This window comes from Cucurbita maxima, unplaced genomic scaffold (genome assembly GCF_002738345.1).
Source record: "Cucurbita maxima cultivar Rimu unplaced genomic scaffold, Cmax_1.0 Cma_Scf00023, whole genome shotgun sequence".
Taxonomy (NCBI): Eukaryota; Viridiplantae; Streptophyta; class Magnoliopsida; order Cucurbitales; family Cucurbitaceae; genus Cucurbita; species Cucurbita maxima.
In genome coordinates this window covers 1588624-1599942 of record NW_019272039.1, presented here as the reverse complement: position 1 = coordinate 1599942, position 11319 = coordinate 1588624, and the positions used below count along the sequence as shown (strand labels likewise).

Genomic DNA, 11319 nt, shown 5'->3' with positions numbered 1-11319 from the left:
TTTTTTTTTTTTTTTTTTTTTTTTTTTTTTTTTGGTTTTGCAGATCGAGAAGTGGTTTTGGTGTTTGAGGTGCTTGTGGAGCTTCTTTTTGAAGAATGGTGAACTGAATTTTTGACTTGGGATTTCCATTCCTATGAGGTGGAGTAGCTGTCGGGGACTCTTGGAATCAATATGATGGATCAGTTCATCAATTTTGTTATTCGGCCTCCTAGGTACTTTTTTTTTTCTGGTATGCCTTGTTGCTTTGCCGAGTTTTCGCTCTTTTTTTTTTTTTTTTTTCACTTCTTGCCAATTTCTTGAGCAATTTATCGAGCTGCTACTCAATTACGTGGCTTTAGTGTAGCCTCTAGTGAGCACAATTCTTCCGTTGAGTTCTTTGTTTGTTTCTGAGGTTTGTGAGCAGCGGAATTACTCCGATAAGTCAACTTTTGTCTTCATTTTTTCTTGATTGAGCCTCATATTTTTGCTGTACAGGGTGGATTATAACCCTGATCAATATTTATGGGAGAAAAATTTCACTCTCGCGGGTAGAGCATACAAACGGCAGGATTTGGAGGCAAGTATGGATGGAAAAATTCTTCCGTAAATTTTCCACTTTATTCTTGTTGCTGCCTGTTTAACACTTTTTTTCCCATTTATTTTATGATTTCTATTCCTCATATGTATTAATAATTTTTAGCAAACATGCAGCTAAGAAATTCAAGGGGCCATGCCTTGCAATGCAGTCATTATTTGCCTTCACCTATTCCTGAAGATACCCCTCTGCCATGTGTTATATATTGCCATGGTAACAGGTATTTACTCGCAGAATAATCTACTGTTGATAAACGTCCCTGAATCCTGATCATTCTCTGCATTGGAAGATCTCCCTGTTCAATTTCTTTTCCCTTGTAAAATTATTGTTGGACATGATTTTGACAACTTGTTCTGTTTTTACTCTTTGCGGTAATTCTATATGATTTGGACATTCTACGTTAAAAAATTCGTAACTGAGTTTGTTCTTGGGACAATGCTTCAGTGGATGTAGAGCAGATGCTAATGAGGCTGCTGTCATCCTACTTCCATCAAATATTACTGTTTTTACGCTTGATTTTTCGGGTTCAGGCTTATCTGATGGAGATTATGTCAGCCTTGGTTGGCATGAGGTATGTATCTATCAACTATACATCTTGGTTTCAGTTAATTGAGGTTCTGAATTTGAAATATCTTAAACTATGACTTCAATGATGCAAGAGAGATGACCTCAAGGTTGTGGTGACATACTTAAGAAGCAACAAACAAATATCCCGTATAGGTCTCTGGGGAAGATCCATGGGTGCTGTAACTAGGTATGTTGAGTCATATTCTTTGAAATGCTGTCATCACTATATTGTAGGCCTTGGTGCTTTAATTTGTCATGGAGTTGCTCTTAGAGCAAGGCTATGAAGTGTAATTTTTTAGGTGTATTGAGTTTAGTTTGTTCTCCATGTCCTTAATCTGTTCTGCCCTTATCTTTTGACCGACCAATGTACTGTACTCCTTAGCTGCTGCATACAAGTGGCTCAAACTTCTAGGTGAGGGGGGAGGGGAGTTAGATATGTGTAGGAATTCTGCAACTTCCCTCCAGTTTAATATAATTTAATTCCCGTAATGTTGTTTATTTTTAAATCGAAACCTTCAATTTGTAATACATCCTCATACTATTGATGAAGTTTCTGCCCACTAACAACCTTACTTTAGCAGATGCCCCCTCCCCCCATAGTAATGGAAAGTTTACTTGGTCTGATTAGAGAAAATGTTATTCATACTCTTATTCTTGGTTTTCTTGTTGCTAATAAGTTGTTCGATATTTAGACGTTCATGGGACTTGAGATTCTGGGTAGAGCTTTCAAACCACCGGGACCTTGCTTCTTTCAGCATCAATTTTAAGACAGAAGAAAGGCTAGCCAAGTCACTCAAGCTCCCCGGCTAAACTGTCCCATTTGAGACCTTGATTATCTGGTCCCAACTATATGGGCTCTACTAGGCTCTTGACAAGGGCCCAGCCATTGCCCTGGGCAAGGAACTCTTGTCCTTCTAGAGGAAACCCTTCTTTTTAAGGGAGATTTTGGGTCCCGATTTCTCAGTAGCAAAGTGTAGTCTTCTGATAGAGTGAGATTAAGTGGGTCACAATTCTGTTTTTTATTGGAATGTAGGATTGATGTTGGCCGTTTGTGGAGATAGTAAATGTTGGCTTCTTTTCATCAAACAAATACTTTCTCATTTTCTAAGGATATGGTTCAACTTACTGATAGAAACCATTCAAAATCTGCCTTAAGGTATGAAGTTTTAGCTATTCTGTTGATGCTACTAGCGGCGGGGATGGTTGGGTTGTCTTGTTTTGGGAGGATGACGGAAGGGCGTCCCTTTAAATAAATGGATCTAGATGCCCAGTTGGCAAGTACTTTAATATTATTGTGGTATAGAGTTGTGTCAGACATGGAGAAACTTCCATGGCTGTCAACTTCCTGTTCTTCGTGGAGTTTCAGACATGCATTTTTGTAACTATTTTAGTTTGGTGACTCTTAGTTATTTCATTTTATTAGTGGAATTTGTTTCCTAGGTAAAAAAAAGTACATAAAATCTTACCGTTTCACTTCTTTAGAATAATTTTCAGGTGCTGCCTTTTCTTTTACTTCGGTGAAAAAAGATGTTCAGTGAATGTTAAAAGATTCAACAGTGGTTTTGTTTATTTATTTTTAACTTGACTGGAATTTATGATATTTTTAATTTTCTAGGATGTATTCAGTTACCTGAAGCCTTCTGTGCTACAATGCAGCCTTCTATACGGAGCTGAAGATCCTTCCATAGCTGGAATGGTGCTTGACAGTGCCTTTTCTAACCTTTACAATCTAATGATGGAACTAGTTGATGTTTACAAGATCCGACTACCTAAATTCACGGTACAAGATCTACCTTCTTCCACCTTTCACAAACTAGTTTCATCCATCTGCATACTTCATTGGATGCTGCTTATTGTCTCAATACCGTATGTGTCTGATTCAATGCTTCATTTCTCACAGTCAATCTCTCACAATAATGATCACAGCTAACAAGAAAAGTTTTTTTTTTTTTTTTTTTTTTTTTTTTTTTTTTTTTTTTTTTTTTTTTTTTTTTAAAATAAAAATAAAATAAGAATATCTATGATCACGAGTTTAGAAATGTTTGGGATGAGGACAGAGAAGACGCTCATCCTCATACTTCAATCTCCATCATTGCAAAATTCTATATTGATTTTCGTAGGGATCCCGACAAGGATTCCTCGAGAGGAGTTTTCCCCCTTCTTTATTAAAAAAAAATTTTCAATTGTTTTTGTGAAAATTTGACGGGTAGGTCTGGTAGTCAAACTCCCTTCTGCCTTTACACTTAAGGGTCAATTTTCGCTTGGCCCGAAGAAACCTTTGCACGCATTTGTTACCTTTTGGGAGGCCTACACCCCATAGAAACTGTCTACTTGAGACTGTCCCTTGGTCCGTAAGTCCTAACACAATGTTAGAATTCTAGCTCTTCCAGAGTGGTCTCACTGATGGCTCAGGCCTCCCTGGAAGGGGGTCTCCTTTGCCCTCCACCTAAACTGCGCAGAAAGGCCCAAAGCCAATCCTAGGGAACAGTGAAGCTTCATAGGATCTTTCTGTCTAGGGCAGGTAGTTCGCATCTTCACAGACATGTCTATTTCACCGAGCCTCTCTTCTAGATAGTGACCAGATCGTTACGCCTTTCGTGTGGGTCGAAACTTACCTGACAAAGAATTTCGCTACCTTAAGACCATTATAGTTACAACTGCCATTTACNTTTTTTTTTTTTTTTTTTTTTTTTTTTTTTTTTTTTTTTTTTTTTTTTTTTTTTTTTAAAGACTAAATATGGCATTGAGTGGTAGTATGCACAACTTAGAGCCAAGGCTGTGACATAAGTGTTAACAAAAAAGGAAAAGTCTTCCTCGGTATAGAGGAGTGTAGAACATCAAACAGAGGGCTCTTTCCCCTCTCTTATAAGTTCTATTTTGGTTTATAGCTTCTTTTGGATAGATGGTTCAGTTTGGGGAGAGATTGAGCTTCAAAAAAATGATAAATGGTTTTCTCAATCCAAAAATATGTAGCTCCTCAGAAATAATATTCCAAATTCTATCCTCACAGCATTCCTATCACTTTCCTTAACCCTTTCGATCAATAGACAGTTGATGTACAAAGACTGCAGTTTGCTTAAAAGCATTTACTTCAATTCTATCTATTTCTCGTATGTTTAGAATTTTCAAAATTTCATGGACATGTAGACGAGAAGGACGAGATCCACAATTCATATAAATGATTTATAAAGCTTTGTTCTTCTTCTCCAACTAGTAAACGATTAGCGTGTTTAAACTCCCTATATAACATCTCTCCAAGAGACTAGTTATTTGTTTTCTTATTGACCTTACTTCCCCTACATCTTAAGCGTTTAACCCTACGAAATGATGGGCGTTTCCAGGTAGAGTATTATTGACAATTATTTTTTGTAATTACTCAGCCAATAATTTGGATTGGGAGTGCGTTCTTTAGTTCTTGATAAGGGATATATCTTATTTTCCACCTTTATTTTGGCTTATCCCATGTTACCTCTTTTCTTTCTTCTTTTTTATCTTTTTATTTTTTTTTATCATTAATGAATGGTGACATAATGTAAAGTTGATATGCCAGGTGAAGGTAGCTGTTCAATACATGCGGAGGGTAATTGAGAAGAAGGCAAAGTTTGATATCATGAATCTTAATTGCTTACAGGTTTGTCTGACCAAATATTATATTAGAGCTTGCTAGATTGGCTTCTTCATCTTTGTTTTGTGACTGTCTTCAAAAGTTCGCCATGGTTTCTGCTTGAACTTGAATCAGTGATTCATTCACTGCAGTGCAGTACGTTTATATATGAACCATTTTTTGAAATGCCACCAGGTGACCCCAAAAACTTTCATTCCTGCTTTATTTGGGCATGCTAATTGTGACAAGTTCGTTCAACCTCATCACTCCGAACTTATCTATAATTCATATGCGGTAATGTACACTTTCGAAAGGATTGTACTTCCTAGATATAAGTTTGAAAATTTCTCAGCTCTGATTCATTTTTCTTTATCATACAGGGGGATAAAAATATTATAAAGTTTGACGGGGATCATAACTCGTCAAGACCACAGTTCTATTATGACTCAGTTTCTATTTTCTTCTATAATGTTCTTCATCCACCTCAGTTACCTTCTGCTCATGCAAGTAAGCTTGAGAAATATTATGATTTAGGGGATTTGAAGATTGGGCCTGATATGGATGAGGTAAATTTCTGTCTTGGTTCCTTGGAGCAGTACTCTTTTACATTTAATATATGATGCCTTTTATTCATAAGTTATTCTTATTGTTTTTCAATCTTTGATTCCATGACTATGATCAATTGTATGTTCTTTGTTCTCATTTACCTACTGGCTCAACAGTGTAATTTTGTTGCAAAAGGAATAATGTTTGTAATTTGCTAATAAGTTCATTTACTAGCAAATTGGAGAATATAAAATATTTCTTTCTTTTGGATTGAAGGGCCTCCTCCTAGGTCCCTAGGCTAGCCCCTATTTAGCTCACTTTGGGCTGTTTCTTTAGGTCTTTTCTTTTTGTATCTGACCAATGCCGGCCCCTTTGTATTCTTCCATTTATTTGTAAAGGTAGCTTGGTTTTCAGACTGACACAATCATCAACCTTTTGTTTCCAGAATCTAATATATGACATAATATCGAGTCTTCGTTCTTCTGGAAATGATGTTGCTGGTTCATCTTCTGCTCCTAGTGTTCCAACCACGAAATCTGTTGGTGACCTTATTTTTGAAATTCCTTCAGTGATCACAGAAATTGTACGTCTTAAATTAATTGCCATCTTTTGATTTTTCCTTTACTCACTGCTCAACGGTTGTGATGATTCATCATATCTGTTGCAGGATACCATGCCTAATGACTATAGTTCAATCAACAGCGATGAGCCATCACATCTGCAGGTGGTCTTAATTTACTGTCATTGAAACTTGAATGTGGTTTAAGTTCTTAAATCTCGTGGGTGCCATCTTTGCAATTTCAAGTAAAAAAAAGCTTATTAGTTTATGGTTTGATGTTTAATGATCAGTATCTATTCTAGCTTTCGCATCTTTCGGATCATGCCTTTGCACCCTATAAAAAGGTTGATTGATAGTGCAGGCATTGCCATTTGTCATCATTTAACTGGGGTCTAGTTCCAATTTGTAGGACCAGCTAAATGATGAAACTGAAGAATGTTGCTCATATACGAGTTCGAATAGAGAAAGCTGGGGTAGATGCTCTTCTCTAGGGGGCAGTGATGAAGAATCTTCTGCTGGCGTGGTTTCTAAGAATAAATTTAAGGTTCTCTCCCCATCTGATGAATTGAATCCTGTTATGACCATCTCATTTATTAGAAATAGAATATATAGATATCCGAGGCCAATAACTCGTATGGTAAATTTTTGGTTTTAATCTGGCTCCTTGTTGGGGAATGGGTGGGAAGGATTTGCTTTCAGTGTTCTGCTTAAAGATAGATAGTTGTCAGTGTTATTCTTGTGTGTACATTATATTTCATTAATGGTTACAGGAGACTCTAGAAGTATTTCCAACACCTCTTCGAGGCACCGAAGGTAAACCATCAGATTCATCGAGAGATGACCAAAAGAAAAAGAAAAAGAAGAAAGTTGCAACGTCCCAAAAGCAGAAGAAATCAAAAATTGAGAAACTAGAAGCCCTTAGTAGACACATTCGGCTTTGCATTTTACGGAGAGTACATCGTTGAAGACGGTCCTTTATGACGTACCTTGTACCGTACCCACAACAATGTAAAATGCCGGCCATCGCCCCTTTAGATTTTAGCTGTAGCTTCCCCAACCAACCCAACACAACAACAAAAAGAACAAAGTTGGCAGTAACAATTTGAATTCTTGTTAGTTAATTGTCATGTGCGGGTTTTATATCACTTTGTTGCATTGATTACTTTATGTAGGAGTTTTTGCTAATGTTGAGAAGTACAGTATAGTACATCTTGATTGGAAAGGAAGTAAAATTCAAAGTTTTGGCTTGCTTGGATGCTCTAAAGATCTATTTGGAACTATATGACTCCCTATCTGCATTCGAGTTTGGACCAAACATGTTAGATTTTTCATTAGAATTCTTATTCGATGGACGTGCAACTATGCACAAGCTTCAACATCAATCTTCCTTTGAAGGTTTGGCTGTCAACTTAATTCAGTCAACTAGAACAGAAAGGAACATACATTGGATTCAAACAAGTTGCTAGGATGGAAGGGGAAGGTCGATGACAATTCTCTAAGAATAGACATCAGTCCTACTCTGATGATATAATGGTTTGCAAAATATTGGTCCTCCGGAAAGTATTTATGTGCTGAAATATGGCACACGACAGTATATAAAACTATCATAACTACAGCTAGAGTGAACTGTGGAAGATAACTTGTAAAAACATGGAACACTTGGACTAATTGAACCTTGTGGTTTAATCCAACCGATCATCATCACCTATTGACATTCCAGACAAAGGATCGATCGTTTCCCTGGCTAGAGAAACGGGGCGTGATTCCTTGGGAGTGGAGTTTAGACTTGACTCTAGTATTTGATGTGCAAGCATCATCTCTGATTTGGCACATGCACCATCCCTGTACTGTCTTGGCTTCTTCACTGGCCTTGGGCTGTCATCTAGTAGGGAGCCATGGCAACCGGAATCTGGTGTCAATGGTTCGTGATGAGACAGAAAAGAATCATCAATAGAGATACTCTTGGCTTGGGCAGATTCCTTTGATGTTTTCTCTTGGCGAGGAGACTCGGATGTGGGCACAGGTGTTGACGGGTCGTTTTTATCAGTTTCTGGGCAGTTGTCACCAGAAACAGGAGCTGATAAGGGAGAAGCAACTGGAGCTGCTGAAAGAACCCCACTAAGTTTTTGTTGCTCTTCAATTATCTTCTTTAGGTACTTGCCTTGAGCTTCAATCCGTAACTGTAGCTGTCTCTGGACCTGTATCGATATGCATACGATGAAACAGTCAGGTGCTTAGAACACTTGGGCCGTTTTTTAAGCCTGTCCTACATCAGTCAATGGCATCTCATATGCCTTGGAATAAAAAGTTGGACCAATTCACATGCAATCATGACTTTTTGTGAATGATTGTTTGAGGCACCAAATTATGAGTTAAGCTGAGTGGTCTATATAATAATAGGTAAACGCCATGTTCCCAATTCTAGAATATCTGAAATGTCTAGCTGGTATATCTTTTTTTAAAAGAAGAACGAGAATAACTAGAACGTGCCTCTAATTGTTCATGCAGCCGCTTCTGGACCTCCATCTGCAGCTTAAGTGCTTCAGTGATTTGCATTCCCCTGAAGATAGAAAGAACAAATAAGGTAATCATAAGTGTATTATTATTATCTTTAACTATCTTGTACTTTTAATCAGGATGTGAGAAAAGTTGAGTTAGAGTTAAGCCCATCAATCTCTTATCTCTTACTGTGAGATTCTACATCGGTTAGAGAGGAGAACGAAACATTCGTAATAGGGTGTGGAAACCTCTCTAGCAGACACGTTTTAAAATCGTGAGGTTGACGGCGATATGTAACGGACCAAAGCGGACAATATTTGCTAGCGGTAGGATTGGCCTGTTACAAATAGTATCAGAGCTAGACATTGGGCGGTGGGTTAGCGAGGACACTGAACACCAGGGGGGTGAACTATGAGATCCCACATCGGTTGAAAAGGGGAATGGAGTGTTCCTTATAAGGGTGTGGAAACCTCCCTCTAGCAAACGTGTTTTAAAACCGTGAGGTTGACGGTGATACGTAACAGACCTAAGCAAGATTATGCTTCTGAGTTTATATTTATATCTAACTTCCAATATAACAGAGAGCTTAATTAGAAGTGTATGGCAAGTAGATCTACTTACGAAGAGCCATCAATATTTGATAGAATGTCACCAGAATCCTTCTTGTCAGCCTTTTTCCCTTGCATCAACAATACAACAAAAGAGTGAACCACTTGTGCACTTCTGAGGTTTTACACAGTCGTTGAAAAATTTTGTACACATAAAGATGGAAAAAGAACAATTGGGAACTAGATTCACCTACCATTAGATGAGGAGTCGGGAACGTATTTCGCGAGTCGATATTTCTGGACGGATCCAAGAAAACGAATTAGAAACTTAAACCAATCTTATGTAAGGATAAGAAACAAGTCATAAATCTGTGAAAGATTACAGTACCTGCAGGTGGCTTTTGACGTGGTATATTGTTAAACCTTGAACACCCATTACTCTAAGGACGCCTTTTGGTGTAGCACCTAACAAAGAGATGAAAAATGCACCCATAACACCCTAAGACTCTCATTCCTTAACATGAATAAGAAAAGGAAAGTTGTACAAACATGATCAAATTGTTTGACAGTAAGAGATGTGGCAGTTCATGTTCATCCTTGGACACTGTGTGCATAAAAAGCTAAAGATGCTAAACATAAAGCCACAAGGGGTTGGTTCACTCACGATCTGGGCCTCCAAGTTGTGCCACTGCATTGACAAATCGTTCGTGAAGGTCGTTTGTCCATCGTAGTCTCTGCTTTGAGGCCGAATTCGAGTTGTTGCTGTTACCATTACTTCCATTTGTGGGTTCCATCAAGCTGGAGTTATGAGCACTTTGTTGTTGAAACATGTGATTTACCTGAAAACAATAAGTGAACAAGTCTAAAGGAAGAAAAGAAGTATGCTACTAGAGCATCATAATGAGTTCAACATTCCAATGGAAGTTAGTCATTTTGCTAATATAGTATTCTGTGGAAAACCCAATGGCAGAGAACCTGAAAATATGCCAATTTTATTGGGTTTAGTGGGATCTAACAATGTTTGGACCCATTGTTCTTCAAAGGGAACACTCTTCCTGAACCAAACACCTTTCTTCTTCACCAAAGAAAATAGATTGGAATATGAAATGATCACAGAAACAGATTCTTATTCGATAACAATTCAGAAGAAACCCCTCCAAACAACAGATTAATCAAACTTCGCGAACTCAAACCCACGACTTCAAATAAGCTAAAAGGCTACGAACAAATTAATCAACAGGCACTGAAACAAACGAGAAAAAGAAGAACAACGAACTGGCAGTAGCAGCTGAAGTTAAAAACAAAAGGAATTAACAAGAACCAACCCAGAAATGACAACCATTGACAAAAGTTGTAAGGTAGAGAATCAGGGTTAGTCTGAAGGGGATAAGAAATCAATATCCGAAACCGAAGGGTAGAGACATGGATGGGCATTAGAGTTGAAAACTCCGCAAATTGCAAAGCAGAGCAACGACTTGAACAAGAAACCCGTGTGAATGTAAGGTAAGATTATACGTTAACAAAGAGGTTAAGTAAATACCCAGATCTACGGCTGCATCCCCCAATATTGGGTGCCACTTTCTGAGTAGCTCTCGAGTTCGATGATCAAGGGAAGAAGAAGATAGAACAATTGGATTCCCTTAGGTGTCACTGCGTCGCTGCGCTTCTCTCTCCCATGGCCTTCAAAGTGCTCTGAGCAGTCTCATCAGCCCTTTGCCTGGTTTACAGGACGAACGCAAAGCAAAAACTGGTGGAATTTGGAGGTTCATTTTTCATTATTGCATTGGCTCAGCCTTCAATCTCTTCTCCATCACTCACCTTTCGCCATTTCATTCTCTTTCAGATTAAAAACTTCACCATTCATTACTCACTTTCGAGGTCGTTCGTTCGTTCGTTAGGCCAAGTTGACACCCATCTCTTGGACCCCTGGGCTTTGCTTGAAGTTAGAATCAATATTCTAGAATGAAGTTATTATCAACAACCAGATAAACATAGCTCCAAAAGTAATTAACATATATTGTTGATTAAGGTGTAAATGATTTAAATTTCTAAATTTGAATCTTAAATTTGGTCGGATAAGTTTAAGAATAATTCTTCAAACAAGAAGATAAAATGGAAAATATATTTTGATTGTACTTTTTCTTGAATATAAATTATTATTATTATTATTATTATTATTATTATTATTATTATTATTATTATTTTGTTAAGTCAAATCAGAGTAATTTTAACCGAAAGTAAAAAGTAAAAAATAAAAAATAAAAAAGCTGCCCAATTATTTTGGCTTGGCTTGTGGTCTTAGTCAAAAAAGGCTTTGGCAGTTGGGACTTTTCCAGCTCCACCTAATAATAAGAATAATAAAATAAAATAAAAAAGATGAAATTTCTATGGATGAGACACTTTCATTTCTTTTCCTCATTAT

The 11319-nt window shown here is 37.5% G+C and overlaps 2 protein-coding genes across 3 annotated transcripts in view; one reads left to right on the top strand and one right to left on the bottom strand.

Moving 5' to 3' along the window:
• LOC111496958 overlaps nucleotides 1-7088 on the top strand; it is a 7580-nt gene extending 492 nt beyond the window's left edge. Inside the window, exons 2-14 of one of the 2 annotated variants that reach the window (XM_023147544.1) lie at nucleotides 44-212; nucleotides 475-556; nucleotides 691-794; nucleotides 1019-1145; nucleotides 1234-1328; nucleotides 2768-2921; nucleotides 4692-4772; nucleotides 4941-5039; nucleotides 5126-5311; nucleotides 5737-5874; nucleotides 5959-6015; nucleotides 6260-6394; nucleotides 6621-7088. In XM_023147544.1, the coding sequence (XP_023003312.1) occupies nucleotides 172-212; nucleotides 475-556; nucleotides 691-794; nucleotides 1019-1145; nucleotides 1234-1328; nucleotides 2768-2921; nucleotides 4692-4772; nucleotides 4941-5039; nucleotides 5126-5311; nucleotides 5737-5874; nucleotides 5959-6015; nucleotides 6260-6394; nucleotides 6621-6815 (1494 nt within the window). In that variant the 5' untranslated portion in view covers nucleotides 44-171 and the 3' untranslated portion in view covers nucleotides 6816-7088. The remainder of the gene's footprint in view (nucleotides 1-43; nucleotides 213-474; nucleotides 557-690; nucleotides 795-1018; nucleotides 1146-1233; nucleotides 1329-2767; nucleotides 2922-4691; nucleotides 4773-4940; nucleotides 5040-5125; nucleotides 5312-5736; nucleotides 5875-5958; nucleotides 6016-6259; nucleotides 6395-6620) is intronic. The other variant, XM_023147545.1, reaches the window with a different exon arrangement.
• A 146-nt stretch (nucleotides 7089-7234) lies between these two features.
• LOC111496959 (myb family transcription factor PHL7-like) lies at nucleotides 7235-10850 on the bottom strand. The gene is made up of 7 exons (XM_023147547.1): nucleotides 10438-10850; nucleotides 9562-9736; nucleotides 9286-9362; nucleotides 9152-9194; nucleotides 8971-9028; nucleotides 8341-8410; nucleotides 7235-8048 (listed from the first exon to the last, which is right to left on the bottom strand). Exons 2-7 carry the CDS (start codon nucleotides 9725-9727, stop codon nucleotides 7533-7535), a joined length of 930 nt encoding a protein of 309 aa, XP_023003315.1. The 5' UTR covers nucleotides 9728-9736; nucleotides 10438-10850; the 3' UTR covers nucleotides 7235-7532.
• Between the last annotated feature and the right edge of the window lie 469 nt (nucleotides 10851-11319).

Bases quoted from the DNA above. Each gene is read 5' to 3' on its own strand.
- LOC111496959 (XM_023147547.1), bottom strand. From the start codon at position 9,727: ATGTTTCAACAACAAAGTGCTCATAACTCCAGCTTGATGGAACCCACA. The intron at 9,029-9,151 runs GTAGGTGAATCT...TGTTGATGCAAG, and splicing joins TCCCGACTCCTCATCTAATG to GGAAAAAGGCTGACAAGAAG. The intron at 8,049-8,340 runs GCACGTTCTAGT...ATATCGATACAG, and splicing joins GGCTGCATGAACAATTAGAG to GTCCAGAGACAGCTACAGTT.